The sequence below is a fragment of the Quercus suber genome, unplaced genomic scaffold (genome assembly GCF_002906115.3).
Source record: "Quercus suber isolate HL8 unplaced genomic scaffold, Cork oak 2.0 scaffold_534, whole genome shotgun sequence".
Taxonomy (NCBI): domain Eukaryota; kingdom Viridiplantae; phylum Streptophyta; class Magnoliopsida; order Fagales; family Fagaceae; genus Quercus; species Quercus suber.
Genome location: NW_027069982.1, coordinates 161,611 through 187,371, shown reverse-complemented (window position 1 = coordinate 187,371; position 25,761 = coordinate 161,611). Strand labels below are relative to the sequence as shown.

Sequence of the window (25,761 nt, the reverse complement as noted above, 5' to 3'; positions counted from 1 at the left end):
TGGGTCGGGTATAAAGTGGGCTGGAGTTGCCAAATTCTCAAGCCCCACAAGTATATTCTTGAATTGTTTTGTATCAAACCTTATATCTCACGAGCTTGTTTGTGAACAATTTTTTTTTTGCTTGGGCTCAGCTTGTTTATTAAACGAACTCAAAACTAAGGCTCAAGCTTGACTTATTTATAAACAAATAAACATGAATGAGCTTTTTATTAAGCCGAGCCCGAGTTGTTCATGATCGGCTTGGTTCATTTATAATCCTAACTTCTGACAATATTTTATTCAACTATCTTTACTATCAAAGATAGTGTCAAAATATTGTGTATTTGGCATAATTCATTAATAAAACCCTTGTATTTTTTTTTTTTTATTTATAACCAAAACTCCAGTTTAAAAAACAGTATTCTTTCTCTATACATTTTTGTTGGGTCAAACACAATTGTTAACACTGTCTCATCTGGGCTTGGGCTTGGTCTTGGTCTTGGTCTTGGCCTCAGAACAATATCATGACATGAGGCCTCATACCACAGGCCTAGTTAAATTGAAAAGAAGAAGAAAAGCAAGAGAAGGAAAGAAAGGGCCTAGTCTAGTCTAGTAGTCCGACTAAGTTCAAAAGAGAGAGAGACACAGACAAAAATGAAGACCCATTAGCTTGAGGTGGAGAAGGAGAAGGGGAAGGAAGCAAGTAGAAAAAGATAAACACAGAGAGAGAGAGAGAGAGAGTGAACGAATGATAAGAAGCGCTGCCATGTCTCTGACTCTGAGACCCACTTCCAGAATCCTATCTTCCTTTGTTGGAGACCGCTTCCTTCATTCAACACCACCTCTTCACCAACTCTTCCGCTACAATCCAGGTCACCTCCTTCACTTTCTTTCTTCTTCTTCTTCTTCTTCTTCTTCTTCTTCTTTTGGTATTATGACAAGTGCTAATAGTATAGGACTAATGGTATCTCACTTTTAAACCATTTGGGATGGTCCAGTTTCCAAACCCAAAACCCAAAAAAACCAAAAAAAAAAAAAAAAACTTCAATTTATAGTTATGGTTATGTTGGGTGTTATTGCAGGAAGCAAACACGTGTCAATGCAGCTATCCAGGACTTTTTCTGGCTTAACCGACCTATTATTCAATAGAAGGTGTGTGTGTAATATGCTATATATATCTTTCTTATGTACACAAACACAAGGTGTTCATATTTCTTCACAAGTCCCCACTTGGCCACTTATAAGTGGGGCCAGAACTGGAGTTGCAGCTGTTAGAGTGTGCTTTTGTGATATGGTTGTTTTATTAACTTGATTATACTTGAGAATCGTTTTATGTTACTAGTAGAATATATTCACCTTGAATTTATGTTTGCCTTTCTGGTTGTATTTTTGTATTCTTTTACATATCAAAAACTGACCTTTGGGTAGAACTATGTTCTTTCTACAAATATATTCTGTGCAATATAAAGGATGCGTTATTGAAATCTTAGAATAGTTGAGTGGTTTTCTTTGGGATACTTAAAACTGAGATGTCAAAATACAATTTTGCACCAAAGTGGATTTGTTATTCATTAATTATTTCAAATGACTGCCTTTTGAGCAAAACGTTGTTTGATGAAGATTCATATTGCTCAACATGATATGATTCTGGGAGTATGGTTTTCTTTGTATGGTATAGCAGGCTTAACAGCTATGGGGAAGATTTTTTATGGGGTATAAATCTTATTAAAAGAGGTATTATATTGGTAGAATGGTGTTGTATGTGTAAATGTAGTGGCAAAAAAGTGGATCATTCGTTAGTCCATAGTAGAATTGCTTGTAAGAGGTGGACATTTTTCCCCTTTATTTGGAGTTCGTACAGTGATGTCTAAGAGGAGAGGGTCACTTTTAAGTTGGAGGAGTTGGTGTTGCTGACAGAGTTGTTCTTTTGTTTGGAATGCAGCTCCTCTTTGCTTAAAATGGACTATATGGAGGTAGAGGGATAACCGTACTTTCAATGATATGGGGCTGTCTGTAATTGAGTTAGAGTCTGCATATTTGAGATCATTGCATGAGTGGTCCTGCACCTTTAGTGCAATGAAGTAAATTTTATTGTAGATTTTGTTGGTTTCTTCCCTTTTCGATTGTAATTCTTTAGGAAATTCTTGTGCACGTGTCCTGTGTACATGAGCTATCTACTCCACTCTAATAAAATGTTATTACTATAAAAATATAGATTCTAGGCTGGTATTTGGTCACAAATTTTGATGTGTACACAGAATAAGCTCTTGGGTTTGTATTTCCTGGTTCTTGATCTGGTCATGGTCATGCTTTGGGATTTGTGCTGTAGGATTGAGGATTGGATTTCATCAACTATGAAATTTCACATCTTCTTTGGCCTTATACACATGACACAAAATTTCAGAAATAGGTATTTGACTGCCTTCTTGTTGAAATTAGCAGAAATGATGGATTGCCAAATACCACACGTAAAAGACTAAAGCCTGGAAAATTGTCTCCTCGTCGGCCTGTTCCAGGTCATATAGAAAGGCCTCCTTATGTCAAATCTAAGCAACCGCCTGGAATTGCAAGTGGACCTGAAGTGCATGATGAGAAGGGGATAGAATGCATGAGAGCATCTGGACGGCTTGCAGCCCAGGTTCTTGAATATGCTGGGACTTTAGTCAAGGTGACATTGTGATTCTTTGGTTTGCTATTCCTTGTGAACTGTTTTTAATTTGTAGTCTATTGTTCAATTTAAGACCATGAGGTTGTTACCAGGCCCCTGAGTATGTATTCTAATAGACTTTTGATGATATATTCCTTTATCAAGAGCCTCCAGTCTTCTAATTCTTTCCTGTTCCTCACCCCACCCCCAAATCTCTCTCTCTCCTCTCTCTCTCTCTTCCTTCTTGTTAGGATTGAACTTGAGTATCAAGTTGGGTTTGCCAGCAAGACATGAGTTTTGAAAATTTTCATTATTTTTTTCTTATTTATTATTTTCAGTTTTCCTTCCCTGAACTAGATAAATAGTTTACACTTTCTGGAATTAGTTTTGTTGTAGCTGATGAGGAAACTAATTAGAGATGAAGTGTAGATTGTAATTGTACATGTTGGAGGTGAGCAGCTTACTTTATATTAAAGTTTTAATTGTTGCTTCTGTTGGCAGCCAGGCATAATGACAGATGAAATTGACCAAGCTGTTCATCAAATGATAATTGATAATGGGGCCTACCCCTCTCCTCTTGGCTATGGTGGGTTTCCAAAGAGTGTATGTACATCAGTGAATGAATGTATTTGCCACGGAATACCAGATTCCCGTGCACTTGAGGTCCTCTCCATTTAAATTCTTTAGTTTCTTAACCCTGTATTTCTGATTGTTTAAATTTAAATTGAAGATATGTGTTTATTTGCAGGATGGCGACATTATCAACATTGATGTTACAGTTTATCTAAATGTAAGCATGTTTGGTGTTGGGCATGTTTAGTTCAAAGGAAGGGAAAGGGTGTATATGGATTTAGACTAAAGGAGTTGAGATAAATATTATACATATTCTTGACTTTATACATGAGTTTCTTCGCTATTTCCATTGTTTCTTTGATTATTTCCATACATTCGTGTTGCTGGGTTATAGGTCTCAGGTAGTGTTTTGAGCTTCTTTTTGTGTGTGTGTGTGTGTGGTCATTTTTATAAGCTAGTGAAGTGGTTTTTGGGAGGAGCTCTCTAGGAACAGGGCAAAGAGTCCAACGTTTTGAGAGAACACTGATACCTTAACCATTTTCCTTGTTTCTTAAGTTAGTGGTGAGCTTTCTTGTAATTTGATAGTATTCACAATGGTTAACATGCTATAACAGCGATTTATTACTGAATTTGTTGCAAGTATAGATAAAACAATTTCACCTTCATCTCTATGTTTCTAGTTTTAATGAACTTGATGCAGGAGCATAACCAAAAGTTATTTCAATATTTCATTTTTAGATTTTTAGTGGATAATTTCATATTGTACATAGTTATTTGTTTAGTTTGGATTAGTATCTGAGTTTGGTTAGGATTAGTTTTTTATCTTTAGTATTGGATTAGTATTTGAGATTGTTTAGGATTATCATATAAGTATTTGATATTGTTTAGGATTTGTTTAGGAGAGTTTATCTTTATCATTGTGATTTCTGGAAGCTGCATATAAAACTCCAGATGATTTCTTTTGTATTTTCAGACTATGATTATTATTATTCAAATTATTTGCAAAAGTTGAATTGCTTTTGTTTGGTGGTGAATCCAAACACCTTAGGTGGGAAGCCTAAGGTCTACTGTGGGACTAATCTAGGTGGTANTTAAGGATTTGTTGTTGTTTCATTTGACATTCTTAGGAAGCGCATCTTGATGATGTTGGTCCGAAAGAAGATCCTTTAACATCTTGCAATGTTCTTCTTTATCTTGGTTATATTAATTGAAATGATTTCTTGGAATATATGCTTCAGGTGACGAAAGAATGTCTTGATAAAGCAATATCCATATGTGCACCAGGAGTGGAGTTAAAGAAAATTGGCAAAACAATTCAGTGAGGCTCACTTATTTATTTATTTCTTAATTCTGTGGCTTCCATTCTCCCCTCTATAACATATTACATTACCAATTTTATTGTTCTGTACATAATTATTTTTGGCTAAAAGTTCTATCTATAAAAAAAAAAAAAATTTGGCTAAAAGTTCTGTACATGAATGTTAGATGTTAGGTCTCAATTTTATAACAACTTATAATTAACGGTGTGAGTTCATATTTTTCTCCCCTTCAGAGATCATGCAGATAAATTTCGCTACGGTGTTGTACAACAATTTGTTGGCCATGGGGTTGGACGTGTTTTTCATGCTGATCCAGTTATTCTACACTTCAGTAATTTTTCTGAGCTTTTATGCTGCTTCTTTCTTTCTTGTCCGTTTATTTTTTAGGCTGTTGTTTCAATGCCATCTTGACTTTAGTTTATGTTATCTTTTTTCAAATCTATTAATTTATTTTATTTAATTGTTCCTTATCTCTATTTAAGTCATGCAAATTGTTGACTGATATCAAAGGTATATCGACATTGAGAAGACCATCCAGAACATAGAAAGAAATGCCATTTGACCTAAATGCGACTGGCTATACTAGTATAAGATCCAAATTTATGTCACTTTGATAGTCCTGTATTCCGAAATGGAAAAAAAATTATAATATGGAGTTCCAATAATTTTAGCATTACATTTTCTCATTAAGAATTATAATAACAATTTTTATTATTAGTACTAGGACTACTTTATTGATAAAAGAGGAATCCCAACTATACATAAGGCTTCTCTAAGGAATTACAATCTTAAGTTTAAAGAATCAATGTAGTGTATGCATAATAAAATTAAAGAATCAATGAAGTTTACAAAAGAAATGAAAGAACCGTTGCCAAAAGCCCTAGACCACTCAAACAAGGAATGTAGTGTTATAAATTTATGATAACAATCTCTCCTTCACAAGATGGCTTCTCTCTCTCTCTCCACATCAGTATGTACATTTTCTGGAGAGTTTCGACATATTCTGTATTCAATAATTTTTATTTTTTCAGGGAATAATGATAGTGGATGCATGCTGTTGAATCAAACCTTCACAATTGGTTAGTGAATTTCCATTAGTATAATGAATTTCCCTTACTAGAATTTACCTTAAGTTGCTGCTAATTGTCATGCTAATTAATGTAGTTTGATTTTTTTTTTTTTTTTTTATATGAAGTAGTTTAACTTCAATTATTTCAGAAGACCTGCCCCCCCCCCCCCCCCCCCCCCTTCTTTCAATGAAGCATTTCAGGGTTAATACTTGTAATCAATGACTCAAACTTTATAATTTTGATTTGACTTGGAAAGCCTTTAGACTGATGGCTGGTATGGTTTGGGAGAATCATAGCTTCATGTGACTAGATAGTAGATACAGCAAGATAACTGGACTCTAAAATAATGCATTAGTGATTTGCACATATTGGTGTGCACTCACACAACCGTAACTCAAATTATGGCGGCTAGGATGGGATATTCACAGCCATACGATTTCAGTTCATTGCCTCTGTTATTTTATGTAAATTATTTGATAGTTTTTTTCTTATGTGTTACAATAATTAATGATTGAAACATTTCTATTTCTATACGTATTATTGATTATTATAAAATGCATGTGCATTATGGTCAATTTTGCAGAACCAATGCTGACAGTAGGTAGCTTTAATCCTGTAATGTGGGATGATAACTGGACGGTTGTTACCGAAGATGGGAGCCTGTCAGCACAATTTGAACACACGATTTTAATAACCGAAGATGGGGCTGAGATATTGACTAAGTGTTAAACATTGTTTGAACTTTGAATTTGATTCTTTTAGTCAAAAAATTTGCATTGGAGGAGGCATCAATCTAAATCTTGTTTTTATCTTTGATTTTGATCATTACCTTTGACATCTGTTATTCTTTGGTTCTCTCCTTGTTTGTGCGTTCTTTGACCCTCTCTCCCCAGCTTCTAGTTCATCTGATATTTCTCCTTCTATACCATAAATAGTTGGTGTGAAGAATTGTGAATATATATATATATATATAGTTAGGTTTAAGTTACACCTGGTGTAACTCTAAGCAATATTATACTACCCAATAATTTATTATTAAATTCATATTTTAAGAATCCCACCATTGAGATACATGTTTTATATGTGCTTAACATGCATGCCAATTTTCATACTAATTGGATGTTATTTAACTTGTGATCCATAAACTCATCTTTTATGAATTATTTTAAACTACAAAAACTTGAATTTAAACAATTGATTGATAATATGCCTATTAATCTTTGATCACCGTGAAATTTTGCAAGCATGGAGGGTATATGAATATAATATAATCGAACGGTAGATTTGTCAAAATTTGCATATAATAATAAGTTATCAAGTAATGTAATATTGCTTAGAATTACACTAGGTGTAACTGATGAGTTTAAGTTACACATGGTATAACTCTTATAAACTTACACATTTTCACACCATAGATTTTTAAAAGATTTAACGGTTAAAAAAAATCATTAAATGCTATTGTTTTCTATTTTACTACTTAATTAATACTAGCATTCTCTCTCTCTTTCTCTCTTTCCTTATTTATTGCTTTCCACTATATAATATTTTCTTTAACACAATCTAACCAAAAAAAAAAAAAAAATAATTCCAACTCTGTCCAACATTTAGTATCTCTGAACAATTCGTAGTGGGTAACTTTTCTAACAATAATCTACAACAATTGATATGTTTCTATGTGGAGTTATATCAAAACCACTAAAAACATCAACTAGAAGAAGAACCAATAAATATATTGAAAAAAAAAAAATTAATAACAATAGAGACCAAATCTTTTGACACCCAAATGGGGCATTGAAGTGTTCTTTTCTACCTTTTCGTGCAAAACTCTGTTTCAGGTGTGTATATTCAAAGTCATTATGCCTACTCTTCCGAAAGAAGACATAAATCCTATCCACCAAATTACCACAAAAAAATTCAGTGGAACATTATCAACGATGATGTAGAGTTGTTCGCTTGCAGTCACTTTGTTTTACTTGAGTTCCCATGCCCTAGCAAGTCGCAATTTGTTCCCTCACAAAGGCACTCCTGTGGGTTTGCATAGAAATAATCTTCCTCCTTTGGCGTATCTACAATAACCCTACGATGAGTTGGCTGTCCCATTCTTTTCTCATGAACCAATGCAACGGTAGCTACAAACTCATTCCATGAAAGTGTTCTATTGTGATGCATATCCAGTAACGGTACAAGACTTTTCCGATCTAGCCAAATGGTTTTTTTAAACCCAAGATACCTGCAAATCAAAGAAATCTTCAAGATCTTTCAGAAATGCAATAGTTTAGCTGTTTTGCCATCGAATAAAATTAAAGCCCACCTCATCATGGTGGGTATACAAACCTGCAATGACCTTCCACAACTTTTGCCATGTTTCCATCGTAGGGGGGAATGATAACTCTTGTTATGGGTAGTTTTGTGAAATCAATGATTATGAGATTATTTTTCAATTTTTTTTGTTAGATTGTGTTGAAAAAAATATTATTTGGTGGAAAGCAATAAATAAGGAGAGAGAGAATGCTAGTATTAATTAGGTAATAAGGTGAAAAATAATAGCATTTAATGGTGATTTTTTAACCGTTAGAATTTTTAGAAATCCATAGTGTAAAAAGTATGTAAGTTTTTAAGAGTTATACCAAGTTTAATCTGAACTCATCTCATATATATATATATATATATAAGATTTTATTGAAATAAAAACAGACCCAAGTACACAGGAAATGTACTATGGGTCCAATANCTATTGTATCAATTTTTAGTAATTATTGTACTATTTTAATATGATAGTTAAACAAAAATGATATAAAATAAATTAAAAATAAATAAATAATAAAATATTTCAAAAATTATATAAAATATTATCACTGATGACATAAAAATTTGGTCATAAATAACTTTATAGTGATGACAAAGTCCATTGCAATTTATAGAATAGCGACGCCCCTTAACCCCTTGCAAAAACATTTTAAGTGACAGTTTAATGTCGTCACTATTATTCCTAACTAATTGTGAGGGGTTAATATCTCTCACAAATAAATTTTAGCGACGACATTATTTGTCTCATCGTTAATTTGAAATTCGCAAATAACTAATTGCGAGAGTTTAAAGATCCTCACAAATAATTGTTAACGACGACTACTTCCCCTCACTAAAAATAAGTGGTCGACTTTTCTTGTCGTTTGGTAATAAATTTGCGAAGGCAAATTTGTTCTGTAACGATAGTAAATTGCCCTTGTAAATTATCTATTTGTGAAGGCATGGTTGCAAAATCTCTTTTAGCAACAAGAGCAAATACGACGGCCTTCGAGGGTTTGTGCCTTCGTTAATAACTGTTGATGCCCATTTTTTCAAATCTGTACCCAAAGGCCCATGAGGAAGAAAGCCCAATGAGAAGCAAGGCTCAAAGACCCACCAAGAAGAACGAAGAGCAAGAAAGGTCCAAAGAAAGAAGGGCAAGTGAAAGCAATCTATGGCAAAACGCAAATCCGCTGCAAAATACAAATCTGCTGTAGAATATAGCTTTACTGCAGAATATAGTTCTCTGGCAGAATGGCTTTGGCAGAAGGCTTTACTGCTGCAGAATACAGATCTACTATAGAATACGGTTCTTCAGCAGAATACAGATCTACCGCAGAATACAGTTCTCTGGCTGGATGGCTTCGGTAGATGAAGATAAATTGGGCCTAAGACCCTTTTGATCTAGTTAACATTATTTGACTCACAAAGGCCCAAATCCTTTTGTATAAAAAAGATAGGCGTGAAAACTAACATATATCTTCATTTATGAATATGTGTACATATTTGAGAATATACTAACCCATTTAAACTAACATTTGTTTGATGAGTATTTTCTTTGGGTTTTAGATTCGTTTATGTGTAGGAAGTGGAAAAGTATTTCTGCAGTAAAAATGAAGAGTAGTCATTCATACGGCAGACAGCTTTAAAGCACAGTAGAATGCTTTAATGCACAGTAGACAGCTCTATTGCACAGCAGAAGACTTTATGGTAGGAAGCTTTATTGCACAGCAGAAAGATTTATTACATAGTAAACAGGTTCACTGCATAGCAGAAAGTTTTATTGCATGGCAGACGATTTTACTACATGGCAGAAAGTCTTGCTACACAACAGAAAAGTCAAACCTGTGGCAGAAACCGGAGAAAAGTTCCTTCTGCGGCAGAAACATCAATCCTGCGGCAAAAACTGAAGAAAAGTCTTCTACGCCAGAAACAGAGGATAAGCCCACTTAGCAGCGTCTTTCCTTGGACTTGGACTCAATGTTTGCACCCAAGCCGGACCAAATTGAGTTACAGTTGGACCGGTCTCAACTCCCTTACTCAGAATACTTGGGCCTACTACCGCGGGAGGCAGCACAGCCCAACGCACAACGAAAAGGCCTTTACATTAAAATGGCGACTCTGCTAGGGAGTTGGGATCAAGGTGGGGAGAATGAGACATTTCTCCCTCGTAAACATGTTTCCAAGTCCTTACCAAAGTAAGACATGCAGATGTTCTTAAACCTTTCAAGCTATACTCTCAAGAAAGTATCCAAAACGTCATAGCAGTCCTATAGCAGAATTTTATGGCGGAATATCAAGGCAACATTACAGCAAAACAATGTTGTGGAATTCTATGACAAAATATTGCAACAACGTTACAGCAAGACAGTGCCATAGTAGAATTCTATGGCAAAATGCAGCAACGTTACAGCATGATGGTACCATAGCAAAATTTTATGGCAAAATACAGTAATGTTACTGCAGGACAGTACTGTAGCAGAATTCTATGGCAAAATAGAGCAATGTTACTGCAAGACAGTACTGTAGCAGAATTTTGTGGCAGAACACAGCAATGTTAAAACAGAACAAAAATATCCTAAAAACTCTACAATAGAAGGCCATTATAATACTTGGTCCTATCCTTTAAATGCCACATGTTCTCCTTGTCATGCATGTGAGACATGTGGCAAGCCATTTATTGGAATTGCAACTCTCCTAAAAGCTTTCTAAGCCACTTATCACCTTTTTGCTCTCATTTCTTTCAAGAAAACACTAGAAGCTTTCTAAACTCTCCACATTTCCACCTTTGGGTTCAGCACTTAGAGGAGAAAAATCCCTTCATTCCCTGACAAGGTTTCGATCATTTTCTTCATGATAGTGATTCTAGCTCTGCTTCCCCCTCAAAGAACCAAAAGCTAGAAACAAAAAAATGAAGCTATAGAAGCCAAAGGAAAACTTTCATCATTACTATATTGCTGGGAATAACTATTTCCTCTGTGAAATATCCTTCAGTAGATTTTTCCAAAAGTGCAAAATGTCCCTCTACAGAAATTTCGTGGAAAAAAGTACGGATCCTTCGGCAAACCGCTCACAACAGAATCTGCTGAATTTCAGAAGTACAAAATATTTCCTCTATAAAATATCCTTCAGCAGACTTTTCCAGAAGTGCAGAATATCCCTTCGCAGAAATTTCATGGCAGAAAGTACAGATCCTTTGGCAGACCGCTCACAGCAGAATTTGCTGAATTTCAGAAGTACAGAATATTTCCTCTGTGAAATATCCTTTAGCAGACTTTTCCAGAAGTGCGGAATGTCCCTCCACAGAAATTTCATAGCAGAAAGTACAGATCCTTCAGCAGACCACTCACAACAGAATTTGCTGAATTTTAGAAGTACAGAATATTTCCTCCATGAAATATCCTTCAGCAGACTTTTCCAGAAGTGCGGAATGTCCCTTCGCGGAAATTTCGTAGCAGAAAGTACAGATCCTTCGGTAGATTGTTCACAGCAGAATTTGCTGAATTTTAGAAGGGTAGAATGCTTGTCCGTAGAATATTTTATAGCAAAAAATTTCAAAAGCCAGAATGTAAATCTCTCTACAGATTATTTACAGTAGAATCTGTTGAATTCCAGAGATGCTGAATGTTCATCGGCAGAATATTTCGCTGCAAAATTCTAGAAATACAGAATTTTCATTGGTAGAATATTTCATAGTGGAAAGTTTCAGAAGAATAAGCACAAATCTTTCGGCAGACTGTTCACGGCAGAATCTACTGAATTTTAGGAATGCTGAATGCTCATCCGCAGAATGTTTCATATCAGAAAGTTTGAAAAGCCAAAGTGTAGATATCTTAGCAGACTGTTCACAACAGAATATTCTGCGGTAGAATATTCTACAGCAGAATTTTGTATTCCAGCAGGTCTTTTTGTAGAATATCCTACAACAAAATTCAATATTGAATTCTTGAACTTCCTAAGTGCAACCACAAATCCAATATGATTATTTTCTACGATGAAAGTGATCATTGCCCCATAAAGAATTCAAGGGAACACCAACACTGTGAAGATGTGTAAAAGAGCAGTGGATGATTCTATTGCAACAAGAAGTTCAAGTCTAGATCTTATTCAACAAATTTGAGGCTTGTTCTCAAAGCAAGAGAGGTGCATACAAAGCCTTTCATGTTCACTTTTGCTGAATCAATCTTTTGCTACTACATCAGCAAATATATCAGTATCAATGAAGAGAGGAGAGAGAAGTAATCGATTCGGTGATATCAAAACATCCGCTTTCAACGAAAGCATACATTAAAGGCATGTGACAGGGTGGTGAAGTGTCCAAATTAAATCCAGACCTTGGGATGAAGCCAACAACTCAATTATTTCGTACTCTCTATAAAGAAGCCCAAATCTACAAGCTTTGCAAACTGCTCTTTTGTCCATTATTGGGTCTAGCAAATCGATTCAACAACCTTAAAGAGTTGGGAAGTTTTCTTTGAAACACCTTAGAGGATTTATGCCTAGAGTGGCATTAATGATCATGATTTTTATGATATTTCTAAGAAAGAATATATCAGATCACTTGTACTACAAACTACGCAACTCCACCATCACTTTTTAAGTCATGAAGCTCATTGATACCCATGTCTCATCCTAGAAGAACTCTGCAATAGTGACAAACTCAAAGCTCTTTCTTTTGGCTTGTGTACAAAAGGGAAATAGCATAAACAATTGCTGACTCACATCCTGCCATGAATAGAGTTGCTTATCTTATTGCTGCAAAAAAACTATTACGTAGTTTTTTATTGAAGGTATTCTGCTGCAAGGGCATTCTGCCACAAGAATAAAGAAGCATGATGTCCCAGAAAGATGTGGGTACGTCATGGGAAAATTCTATATTAGAAGCCCATGACTTTTGGCAATTACTAGCCAACCATGAAACAAGAGACGTAGCAAGCTCCATCTAAATATGCCCATACTCAAAGCAAGCAAAGAAGAAACCCATGAATTATGGGTCTTAGTAGCAAAAGTCAGCAAAAGGGTTGTGGTTATGAATTCTTGGCTAGAAGCCAGCAAAAGAACCATGGTTATGAGTTTTTGACAAAAGCCCATAATGGGCGCTACACTCAACCAAACCCGCAAAGGAGCCATGATCGCAAGTCTTTGGAAAGAATCTACAGAAGAGCTATAGCCACAATCATATGTAGTAGAAAATACATGGGAAGCAATTGTGCTTGCAATGGAACGAAGTTAAAGCATGCTTGAGAAGTAACTTTTTCCCAAATTCTTTAGCAACGAAGAATGTCTACAATATGGCAACTTGTAGATCCATGGCGTCTAATTTTTTTTTACTGAAGAATGCATGAACCACATGATAGAGCATCAACACCAAGAGAAGGTGATATCAAGCTCATCCAGTTGTCTCATATGCTGGGGGCTAAAGCTCATTCTGCGGCAAACACAGGAAGCCTTCTGCTAAAAGCTAAAGGCTTATTCTCGTATACTGGGGGCTGTCTCATTCTACAACAAATTTGGGAAGTCTTCTTCAAAAAGCTAAAGACTCATCCAGTTGTCTCATGTGCTGGGGGCTAAAGCTCATTCTGTGGCAAACACGGGAAGCCTCCTGCTGAAAGCTAAGGGCTTATTCTCGTATATTGGGGGTTGTCCCATTTTGCAACAAAATTTGGGAAGTCTTTTTTAAAAAGCTAAAGACTCATCCAGCTGTCTCACATGATGGGGGGCTAAGGCCCATTCTACAGTAAATTTAGAAAGCCTGCCGCAAAGTGCTTAAAGTATCAATATGAAGCAGCAACATTATGTATCTTCTACAAAAGCTTGGTGTGTTGCGTGGTTCAAGAAAGCTTGGAGGAGGAGAGTAATGAAGGGAAAAAAAAAAAGAAATTGTGGCAGAAAAGGATGTATAGTTTGTGGCAGAAGAAAAATTTGAGGAAATTAACATAGGGTCGGACCCACAGGAACCAAGACCCATCTCAATTACCTTAAGACTTTCAGAAAAGGAGAAATCAGAATTGATATTATTGCTGAAAGAATTCAAAAATGTATTTGCATGGATTTACAGTGAAAATGCCAGGATGAGATCTTAGGCTAATAGTGCATACATTGAATGTGGACCTCGAGGCCAAGCCAGTGGCCTAGCTTGCCAGGGTGTTCCATACTGCCTGCCAGGGTATTCCACACTAAGATAGAAGGGGCAAAGCTTTGAGGAAAGAAGTGCAGCAGGCAGCCTTCAAAAGGCTACAGTAGACCATGATGAACCTTCCTACTATGCAAGCCCCAATCCGCAAAAAGCTATTATTACTCTACCTAGCCACCAATTCATATGCCATTGGTGCATTAATGGCCCAGAAGCTGGAAGAAAAGTTTTGAACTTTTGAAATAGAACATGCTCCAAGGAACGAAAATCGGTTTACCGATGCGTTGGCCACACTAGGCTCGCAAATAATGTTCGAAGGGGATAGCACCAGAGTAGAGGTCAGCAAGAGGAAAGAGTCCATAATTGAGAGGCTGAAAGAAAGATTCAAAGAAGAACAATGCGAAGGGGACTGGCATATCCCTATAAAAGAAGCTTTGATGAAGGAAGGAAATGCTGCAAAACTAAAAGTACTGAAAGACTACGTCCTGGTGAGAGGAGAATTGTACCTTAGGATGCTAGGTGGTGTCTTGTCCAGATGCGTGGGTTAGGAGGAGGCCTAGAGAAAATTAAAAGAGGTACATGACAAGACTTGCGAATCCTACGGGGAGGTTAGCCTTTACCGCAGACTTCAAAGGGCAGGCTTCTATTGGCTAAGCATGGGTAAAGACGCAAACCAAGCCCAAACCCAGTGCGGCACTTGCCAGCTTGCGGTAGACTGAGAGAAAAGTTACGCTGTGTTCATTAGCGAAGACTGGAGAAGCCCATTCATGCAGTACCTGACAGAAGGCATCCTACCGCAAAAACACAGTGAAAGATACGAGCTTAAGAGGTTGGCAACACGTTACTTTTTGCATCATACAGTGTTTTTCAAAAAAGCGTACAATAGGGACCCCCTTAAGATGTTTGGGCCCTGAAGAAGCAAAAGAAGTTATAAAAGAAATTCACTCAGGAGAGTGTGGGGAGCACCAGAGGAAGAAAAAACTGTACAAATGCCTGCTGCAAATGGGCTACTACTGGCCTACCATGAAGAAAGATACGGCAGAAACATATGTAAAGGTGAACCAACAAGCACTACAGCAGAAAATAAATGCTCTTCGTGAGACTTTAAAGCTTCAAGAGTGCTTTGCAGAAAAGCTGAGTGACAAAGGAACCCACAGCAGGAACAAAAGGTGGAAATCAACTATGAAGTCCAAGCATCTCTCGAGCAATGCATTCAATTGCAGACCAAAAGAATTAGAGAGACACCACCAAGCTTAGCAACATGAGAAAGAAGAATTGGGAGAAATAAGATCTGCGGAAGACTGCAACAAAGTTAATAGATTCAGTTCACAACATTTATGCCTTTTCATCAAGTGGCAATGATATCCTCACCAACAGCGGCTGTGGCAGAATGACAAGAAGAATATGTTAAAGAAAAAAAAAAGAAGCAAACATGAAGGAATCAATAGTTGCTGTGGCAGAATGACAAAGAAAGTGTTTAGAAAGTGAAGATTTCTCATGAAAGCATCCTCGTTTCCCCTTGGAAAAATATCTATAGTGGCACCACTTGTAGGCGCCTTAAAATGAGTGGTAGACTCAGTCACTTCTACGGGAAGATCAATTTTGCAATAGAACCAGAATTTATGGCAGAATTAGAAACAATCCACAATGCAAACAACAAAAGTACAAGAGTATTGATGATCTTGGGGGCTAAAAGGTCCTCTACTATTGCAACAATACATTTGCCCATGTCAGTAGCAGCTTCGAATAAGAAAGCCTTCCATAAATACATCATCACTTAAAGAAACTTGCCTTTCGACAAGGCCTAACATCTTTTTGCTGCAGAATCTGCCATAACCTTCACTTCCTACAATATAGATGATGCTCTAGTAAAAGCAGAGTAAGAGGTGCATTAACACAAAGAAATAAGTGCATGTATTGCGGCAGAAAGTGTCTACATATTCTGCGGAAGCAAAAATGAGTATTCATCCCTACAGGAGCAAAGAGATGGGTACGTGCTACTACAAAAATGTGAAATAAGTATACAAATTACCGCAGAAATAAAGAACTGAGTACCATTGTAGAGGTCCAAGATCACAAGGAATTTCCAAGAAGCAAACCAAGAAACAAGCGAAGAAATGATGAAGAGAACGATGCACACATCATCATCATCATCAACAATCCCTTTAAATGAAAACCATATGGGAAGAAAAGAGTTAGCAAAGTGAGAAGAAAACCATTAAGATCGAATGGCAGGAATAATGGATCACAGGTCCATGAAATAAACAAATGGGCCTCGAGGGAGCAAACGGGCTTAAAGGAGCCAGGAAAGAGAGAAAGCAAATCCATGGGCTATATATGATGTATAAAAGTGAGAATGGGCCACAGCAAACTCGAAGTAATGCAAATAAAGAAAGTAAGGAGTTGATGGCAAGCCCATGAGCCCCAAGGATGAGTATACAGTAATTGGGCCGGGGAAGCCCAATGAAATTAGTAAAAGCCCATGAAATTAAAGAATTGAAACGGGCCGAGAATGCCCAAAAGAATAAAATGGGACAAAAAAGCCTAAATGGGACAAAGGAGCTCGAATGTGATGAAACAGGCCGAGGATGCCTAAAAGAATAAAATGGGACAAAGGAGCCCAAAAGCAATGAAATGAGCCAAGGAAGCTTGAAACTGCATAGTACAACCCCAATGATAGTATTGGGCTAATGGAATTTAACAAAAGGAAAGCATACAGCAGGCCCAAAGAGGCCCAGCAGGCACAAGTCATATAGTAGGCCCAAAGAGGCCCAGCAGGCATAAGTCATGAAGGGCAAAAGGAAAGCATATAGTAGGCCCAAAGAGGCCCAACAGGCACAAGTCATGAAGAGCAAAAGGAAAGCATACAGTAGGCCCAAAGAGGCCCAGCAGGCACAACACCACCCTCATGAACAACAACTTTTTGGCTACCCTTGTAGGGTCATAAAATTGTAGAAAGAAAGAGAAGAACTTGCCTAAGGAGAGTAAATGTTGAAACAGCAGGCACGCGAAGAAAAGAAGAGAAGCATTCGCATGTGAGTTGTTAAACAACTCGCAAAAGAAAATTGCATGAGTTTTCGCATACGAATTGCTGGAGCAATCCATATGCTCAGGGGGCTGAATGTTGATGCCCATTTTTTCAAATCTGTACCCAAAGGCCCATGAGGAAGAAAGCCCAATAAGAAGCAAGGCTCAAAGATCCACCAAGAAGAATGAAGAGCAAGAAAGGTCCAAAGAAAGAAAGGCAAGTGAAAGCAATCTATGGCAAAACACAAATCTGCTGCAAAATACAGATCTACCGCAAAATACAAATCTGCCGCAGAATATAGCTTTACTACAGAATATAGTTCTCTGGCAGAATGGCTACGGCAGATGAAGACACAAATCCCTATTCTTCGGCAGAAGGCTTTACTGCCACAGAATACAGATCTACGGTAGAATACAATTCTTTAGCAGAATACAGATCTACCACAAAATACAGTTCTCTGGCGGGATAGATTCGGTAGATGAAGATAAATTGGGCTTAAGACCCTTTTGATCTAGTCAATATTATTTGGCTCACAAAGGCCTAAATCTTTTTGTATAAAAAGGATAGGCGTGAAAACTGATATGAAAAAGAACGATGAAAGGAAACAAGGAGCAACAGGAAGTGTCAGCAACAGGAATCACGTGAAGGAAAGAAAAGTCCAAACTAAAGAAAATGACAAACACAGCAGGAATCGTGTGAAAGACTTGCAGTAGGACAAAACAGAGCTGATCTGCTACGGTAGGAACGGCGTGGGAACGAAAAAAGACAAAAACAGAAGGGCCGGGGCACCACCAACCTGTACTCGGCCAATACAAGGGAGGTAGGTCCACAGTCAAAGAGATTCAGAGGGCGTGGTTTGGTGGTGGGGGGAAAAGGGGGTCTATATTTGGTTTCCTGCCATAACTTCTTTTGGGAATATATCCTACTGGGATGGTATCTTATCCAAAAGAAGTAATAAATGGTTGGGACCATCTGATGCATGCTATAAAGCTAGGTAGTGAGGTAGCCCAATCCTGATCTTTGAACTTAGAGGTACAGGTATACAGCAAGAACAAACAAAAGAGAATTTTGTCGTGCAACAAACATGTTTTGAGCAGATGGTAGTGGTCAAGGCAACCAATGGGTGAGTGGGTAATCTTGAAAGGATGCCCACAACAAACCAAAAACTGTTGGTAAAGTCCTAGGGATATAAGGGAGAAATTCCATTGAATCAGTTTGCTATAAAAGGAAGGTAACCACAGCAAAAAAAAAAAGGGACGGAGGTAAAGGAAAAAAAAATAGGAGAAAGAGTAAAAAACAGGGGAAGAAGAAAAACACCCAAGGGGAGGGGGAAAAGCACCTAAGGAAGGAAACGCATGATAAGAGAGTAGTAAATACCTAGAGAGAGGAACCCAAAAAAAGGAAAAAGACCCAAGTATGAAAAACAACCCACGACAAGATAGTAGTTAGAAACTAAGAGTAAAAAAAAGAACACAGAGAAAGAAAAAGAAGAGAGAAAACGTGGCAAGAATAGGGGCATGCATCAATAGACCATCTTTTCCCTCACTCTTAGCATACCCACTCTTTGAAGTCTCCAAAAGTAATAGCTAGTAGCCATTGAGGCCTATTCTCCAAAATGCACAACTTTTATGGCAGGAGCTTATGGCAAGGTTGTTCAAATTGGAGTTTGGATTCTTTCTTGGTTTACTTATTCTATAGGCAGATTCAATATTTAATTTTGATTGCAAATATATTTGATTTCTCTCATTATAACTTATATCTGCCGTATTTAGTCATCTTCCTGTAGCACGTTTTTATCATGTCTGCCGCATCAGTTGTCCTCCTGTGGTGTCTTTACTTGCTGTATTAGTTATTCTGTTGTAGTACCTTTTTATTATATTTACCATGTTAACTATTATACAAGCTAAGCCATTTCCTGTCGAAGCTTTCTTCTTTATTTGTTGTTACGTGTTTTGCTTTTGACACAAACTAATAATTATCCTGCCATAAGTATATATATACATATATCTTTATTTACGAATATGTGTACATATTTGAGAATATACTAACCCATTTAAACTAACATTTGTTTGATTGATATTTTCCTTGGGTTTTAGATTCGTTTATGTGCAGGAAGTGGAAAAGTATTTCTGCAGTAAAAATGAAGAGTAATCATTCACACGGCAGACAGCTTTAAAGCACAACAGGAAGCTTTAAAGCACAGCAGAATACTTTAATGCACAGTAGACAGCTCTATTGCACAGTAGAAGGCTTTATGGCAAGAAGCTTTACTGCACAGCAGAAAGCTTTATTGCACAGCAGACAGCTTCATTACATAGCAGAAAGTTTTACTGCATGGCAAACGATTTTACTACACGGCAGAAAGTCTTGCTACACAGCAGAAAAGTCAAACATGTGGCAGAAACCGGAGAAAAGTTCCTTCTGCGGCAAAAACTAGTAACGGCAGAAACAGAAAAGTCAATCCTGCGGTAGAAACTGGAGAAAAGTCTTCTGCGGCAGAAACAGATGATATGCCCACTTTACAGCATCTTCCCTTGGACTTGGACTCAACATTTGACACAAACCGGACCAAATTGAGTTGCAGTTAGACCGGTCTCAACTCTCTTACTCAGAATACTTAGGCCTACTACCGTGGAGGGCAGCCCAGCCCAATGCACAACAAAAAGGCCCCTAAATAACCTTTTGCGACAATATTTGAATTTTTGCGAGGGCATTTTAGCCTCACTATTAGCATGCAACATATGTTATTTTCTAAGGTGGTGTTGTTTTTCTTGATTTCCCAATTAAAGTAGGGCTAATTTTGTAAAATCATGACAACTTAAACAATGCCTATGCAGACTTAACGGGTGCTGTCCAGCACCATTTCTTTTTTTCACTCTTTTGGATTATTGGTTGACTAGGCATAGTGTAGACGATATGATTTGTGCCTGCTCTGTTTCTAGCCTTTCACGTGAATCTGCATCTCTTTTTTGTGTGTGCCTGCTCTGTTTCTAGCCTTTCACGTGAATCTGCATCTCTTTTTTTGTGTGCCTACTTTGTTTCTAGCATCTCTTTTTTTATGTGCCTACTTTGTTTCTAGCATCTCTTTTTTTGTGTGCCTACTTTGTTTCTAGCCTTTCACGTGAATCTGTTGTGTGCCTGCTCTGTTTCTAGCCTTTCACGTGAATCTACATCTCTTTTTTTGTGTGCCTGCTCTGTTTCTAGCCTTTCACGTGAATCTGCATCTCTTTTTTTGTGTGCTTCTAGCCTTTCACGTGAATCTGCATCTCTTTTTTTGTGTGCCTGCTCTGTTTCTAACCTTTCACGTGAATCTACATCTCTTTTTTTGTGTGCCTGCTCTGTTTCTAGCCTTTCACATGAATCTGCATCTCTTTTTTTGTGTGCCTGGCTTGAGTAAAGTGTAGTTGGATTTCCAATGCCAAATAGTTAAAATATTTTTTACATAGTACTCAAGTTCCTTGTGACATTTTTTAATTGAAATAATTCACAAACTCAAGTTTCTTAAACTTAAGTTTCAAAAATGTGATATATTGCTAAATATTTCTCTAACAGTGGTAAAACACTAATAATTTTGGCCAACAGTGATATTTGGCCATTTTCACCATTTATTTTATAAGTAATATAATTTCTTTTAATTTTCCTTATACTTTAATTCATAATTCATAATTTTGTAAACTTTTCAAGCTTGAATAGCATAATTCCTCCAATATGAACTTTTTGAAACACATGAACGAAGAATGTCACGTCATATATAGCATTGACGTTGATGACCCATATATGCGAGTACAACATATAAGACAAAACTTTTGCTTCTCTTCCTTTTAAATACAGTAGAATTCTAATTTATGACATTTGTTTTATGATGATTAGTCTTTATCATTAAATCTATGACATCAATTAATTTTCAAGATAAACAGGATTTAATTTCTAAACTCTGATTGGATAACAAAAAAAACTTTACATCATGCATTGAGACAAAACTTTTACTTCACATGTTAAACATGATATAAATTGTAATAGTCGATAGATATACAGATGAGAGTCTCCCAAGCCAAGCAATATATAAAGGCATATATGTAACGTAATGTTTCTAAGCAATAACTACCAAGAAACCATAATAAGCTATACCAAAGGCCCTTGTCAATGGCTCTCAACCTCCTGGCTTCACTCCCTATTTGCAATTTCCCAATAGAAGCTTTCCCATCTAAAGGTCCCATCCATCTCAAGTCACTTGTAACAAGCAGAAGTGACATTGTTCCTGTTGGTCCTGTCCAATGCATGGCCAACAGCAAAATTTCAAAGAGCACAGATATTGTTCGGAGATCTGCAAATTACCAAGCTCCTATTTGGGACTATGATTACATCCAGTCACTGAGAAGTGAATACGTGGTACATAATTAATATATAATTTGTTTTCATTGTTAGATTTTCTAGTGCTTTTGAATTATTGCCGAAACTGATCATTGATTCATTGGGGTTATGTTAATGATAAAATTGTGATGTAGGAAGAAGTGTACACAGGGAAAATTAACAAGTTGAAGGGACAAGTGAGGATGATGCTTCAAAAAGTGGCGGATCCTTTAGAGATTACGTATTAAAATTGTGAGTATCTTTAGTGTTTTTCAACTGATGATCTCACTAGATGAGTGATGCCTAACTGTGACAAGGTCGCTAGAATATCAATCTCTAATAGCGGGCACCATTTATTTAGTGATTAGCTAGACACTAGTAATTACGGGTTGGACTTGCCGTGACAATCAAGCAACTCATGTCCAAAACATGTAGAAATTTCAGGTTGCTTTCAACTTTACATTAATTAATGCTGTCTTAGTTCCTAACTCCAAATATTTTTCTATAAATAGGAATCCTACTAAACAAGTGTTCCAAGCAATTCAAATATTTAATTTTCCATAGTATTTGCAACTTGAATTCATTTTGACAGAAAGATGGGTAAGTTTTTAGGAAGGGTTGGTGTGTTTGGTTTGACATTTGATAGTGATGACAATAATAGTGGAGATATCAGAAGTGCGAAAACATGTAAGTGGTGATGTAAATGGAGTTGTTGCAGGAGGCACAAATGGTGGTAGTGCAAGTGGTGGTGTAGCTGGTGGTGTACCTGGAGTTGTTGGTGGAGGAGTAAAAGGTGGCATCGGAGGAGGCCCTAGTGGTGGTGCAAGCGGAGGTGTAGCTGGTGCTGTGCCTAGAGTTGTTGGGGGAGGCGCAAACGGCGACACCGGAGCTAGGAAGCACGGGTGCGTTTCGGGACTCGGGTGCGGGTGTGGGTGCGAGTGCGGGACTCAGCAATTTTTGAAAAAGGTGGGTGCGGGTGCGGCGGGACTCGGCAATTAAAAAATTATTAAAAATATTTTTATTTATATTTTTAATATATTGCTAAGCATACTTTTTCACATTATATAAAATATACCAAATTTAAGAGCAGCCATATTAATAATAATAATAACAAAACTTGAAGTCCTCACCCTACAAGCCTAAAATAAAAGTTACAGAAAAATTAAGAAAATGCACTTGTTTTTTACATAATTTATAAGTAGAATAACAATACACACAAATCCCACCATCGTTTTATTCATTGCAACAATACCAGTACAAAGCAGAACATTATCACCAATCTACAATTAAAATTACAACCGGCAACTACAAAAGCCTTTAACTCCCACAAGAACCGAAAAACAAGCACACAAACACAGCAAACACAGCACAGAGAAGAGAGAAATAGTAGAAAACAGAGACTAAAAGGGAAGCAAAGAGAAGAGAGAGCACACTTGAAGGAGTGAACACGGCAGAGAGGGAAAGGCTAGAGGCAGAGCTGCAGAGAGCACGGAGAAAGAGAGATGAGGGACAGAGTGAGAAGGAGTATTTTGGACAAGTGAGAGTGCGTGAGAGTCTGAGGGATTTTTAGGTTAAGTTCAAACGGTACATTTCGAACCGTTTATTTTTTTTATTTTTTATTTTTAATTTCAGCTTGCACCGAAAATTTGGTATTGAACCGAAAATTTCAAGTTCGGCCGAATCGGCCGATATGGCTCGAGTCGGCCCGATTCGCACCACGTCGGCGCGAATCGGCGATGCCACGTGGCAGGACGCAGCACGGACTCGCAGTCAGCGGCGTCCCTGCCACGTTGCCGCGTCCGATCGAATCCGACTCGGGTGCGGCTCCTCTAGAGCCGCGTCGGTGCTTCACAACATCAGAGAGGGCCTAAAAGCGGGTGCAAGCAGAGGAGTAGTTGGTGTTGTTCCTAGAGTTATTGGTGGAAGAGCAAATAGTGGCATCAAAGGAGGCCCAAGCGGCGGTGCAAGCGGAGGCGTAGCAAGTGCTGTGCCTGGAGTTGTTGGTGGAGGCACAAACGGTGGCATCAGAGGAGGCCTAACCAGTGGTGCAAGCGGAGCAGTAGTTGGTGCTGTGCCTGGAGTTGATGGTGGAGGCGCAAATGGTGGCATCGGAGGAGGCACAGGCGGTGGTGCAAGCGGAAATGTAGTAGGCGCAGTGCCTAGAATTATTGGTGGAGGTGCAAATAGTGGCATTGGAAGAGGTCTAGGTGGTGGTGCAAGCAGAGACGTAGCTGGTTAGGAATGGCAACGGGTCGGGTTCGGGCCGGGTTTTTTCATACCCGGACTCGACCCGCGGGGCAAGATCCGTGACCCGAACCTGGCCCGTTTAGGATACCGGGTTTTTTCCTGGGCCCAGACCCGCCCCAACCGGGTCCCGCGGGCCCCGTTTAGGAATTGGGCCCAATTCATAGCCCAACCAAAAAAAAAAAAATTTAAGCCCAGTTTTTTTTTTTTTTTTTGGAAGAGACCCGTTTAGGAATTGGGCCCAATTCATAGCCCAACCAAAAAAAAAAAAATTTAAGCCCAGTTTTTTTTTTTTTTTTTGGAAGAGAAATTTGTATGTCAATAACACAGGAAAAGGAGTAGAAACAGAGGCCAAAAGCTAATTAAAACAACTTAGGCCAGATTGACATAAGTGAACTAATATATTTGGTTGCTCTTAATATATATTATGTTATGTGGTTTTGAGAATCAGGGGAAATAAAGAAGATAAAAGAGACGCACAGATTGTCCAATAAGATCATGAAACTTTGTATCAAACCTATAAGCGTAGAGCACTACTTCAACGGAGGGAGGGACCCTTGGCTAACTAGATATGATGAAGATGAAGACTTAAGTTTTATAAATTCTGATAGTAATGTTTCGAAGTCGAAGGATCATATACAGCCACCCATACTGTCTGCAGCGAAAAACGAAATCATAGAAATGGTTGAGCGAATACTACGCAAGTTTCCAATGGCTATCCATGACGAAACGTGCGACGGAAAAAATATAGTAATGCTAGCACCCAACTGACTCAGTGACTGAGGGAGTGTGGGAGGGTCGGAGTCCGTGACTGACTCAGTGACTGAGGCGTGACTGACTCAGTGACCGTCAGACTGAGCTGAGGGAGAGGGAGGGTCGAACTAAGGGAGGGTCAGACTGAGGCATGAGGGAGGGAGGAGTGTGGGAGTGAGCTGAAATGAGGGAGAGGGACTGTCGGACTGAGGCGTGAGGGAGGGAGGAGTGTGGGACTGAGTGAGCTGAAATGAGTGAAGGACTGAAGGCTGCAGCGGCTGCTGAAGAGTGAACTGAAGAAATGAGGAATGAGTTAGGTTAGATTTTAGGAAACTGGGTTTTTAATCGGGCTGGGTCTCGGGTCGGGTCTGGGTTTTTTTAATAAAACCCGGACCTGACCCGGATCTGCTTCGGTTTTTTTTAAAACCCATACCCGACCCTATTCCTAATCGGACCGGGTAAAACCCGGCCCATTAGGGTCGGGTACCCGCGGGTCAGGCAAAAATTGCCATCCCTATAGCTGGTGTTGTGTCAGGGGTTGGTGGAGGCACAAAAGGTGGCATCGGAGGAGGCCCAAATAGTGGTGCAAGTGGAGGCGTAGTTGGTGTTGTGCCTGGAGTTGTTGGTGGAAGCACAAACGGCAGCATCGGAGGAGGTTCAGGCAGTAGTGCAAGCGGAGGCATAGTTGGTGTTGTGCCTGAAGTTGTTGGTGGAGGCAAAAACAGTGGCATCATAAGAGGTGCAGGTGGTGGTGTCGGCATTGGAGGAGGTGCTAATGGTGGTGTAGGTGGACGGACCAGCTTTGGAGTAGGAGCAAGTGGTGGTGTTGGTGGAGGGGTTGCCGATGGTGGTATATTCTAAAATTCCAAATCTTTTAGAATCATTGTAACCGTACGGCACAGGACATGCATGCATGCCCATAAATATGACTTCACTAGACAATAAAATGTTTGTTTTCAATGATGTGGAGACCATGATAATAATGAGAAGATGAAAAAGAAAATAAAATTGATTTTCAGAATTATTAGATGGTTTCATTTTGGTTCTAAGAAATTTAAATTGTACCACTTTACTTTTTTTTTTAAATATATTTTTTTTAGTTTTGACTTTGTTTTCAACATCATTCACAAACCAATTTATATTAACGGGTGGATCACTAACATTTTACATTTGAAATTAGAGAAGTGCTAAGTTCATTACATTTTCACAACAAATTATATGTGATAAATTATTATTGGTTCTAATTTAAATTCACAACTTAAATTACTTTTTTGTCCACTTATAACAACTAATAACAACCTATCACGTTGAATTTATTGAGAAAATACTGTGAAAATGTTGTTTATATAGTATTTCTCTTGAAATCAACATTGCACGTA

The 25,761-nt window shown here is 38.0% G+C and overlaps 3 protein-coding genes across 3 annotated transcripts; all 3 read left to right on the top strand.

Annotated features, from left to right (window-relative positions):
- Positions 1-581: 581 nt before the first annotated feature.
- LOC112034878 (methionine aminopeptidase 1D, chloroplastic/mitochondrial) lies at positions 582-6,413 on the top strand. Its single transcript, XM_065763959.1, is given in 10 exon segments — positions 582-851; positions 1,062-1,131; positions 2,422-2,647; positions 3,128-3,289; positions 3,375-3,416; positions 3,464-3,474; positions 4,371-4,517; positions 4,752-4,849; positions 5,550-5,597; positions 6,172-6,413. Coding segments are annotated over 10 exon segments (1,074 nt in total). The 5' UTR covers positions 582-727; the 3' UTR covers positions 6,318-6,413.
- A 15,620-nt stretch (positions 6,414-22,033) lies between these two features.
- LOC136063487 (glycine-rich cell wall structural protein-like) lies at positions 22,034-22,384 on the top strand. Its single transcript, XM_065763941.1, has one exon. It carries the CDS (start codon positions 22,034-22,036, stop codon positions 22,382-22,384), a length of 351 nt encoding a protein of 116 aa, XP_065620013.1.
- A 691-nt stretch (positions 22,385-23,075) lies between these two features.
- LOC112008337 (glycine-rich cell wall structural protein) lies at positions 23,076-25,243 on the top strand. Its single transcript, XM_065763940.1, has 2 exons — positions 23,076-23,619; positions 24,918-25,243. The coding sequence occupies exons 1-2, from the start codon at positions 23,076-23,078 to the stop codon at positions 25,241-25,243; spliced, it is 870 nt and encodes a 289-aa protein (XP_065620012.1).
- The last annotated feature ends 518 nt before the right edge of the window (positions 25,244-25,761 follow it).

Excerpts from the sequence above, each read along its gene's own strand:
- LOC136063487 (XM_065763941.1), top strand. The coding sequence starts at position 22,034 with ATGACAATAATAGTGGAGATATCAGAAGTGCGAAAACATGTAAGTGGT.
- LOC112008337 (XM_065763940.1), top strand. The coding sequence starts at position 23,076 with ATGGCTCGAGTCGGCCCGATTCGCACCACGTCGGCGCGAATCGGCGAT. Across the intron at positions 23,620-24,917 it reads TGCAAGCAGAGACGTAGCTG|GGGTTGGTGGAGGCACAAAA; the intron begins GTTAGGAATGGC and ends GTGTTGTGTCAG.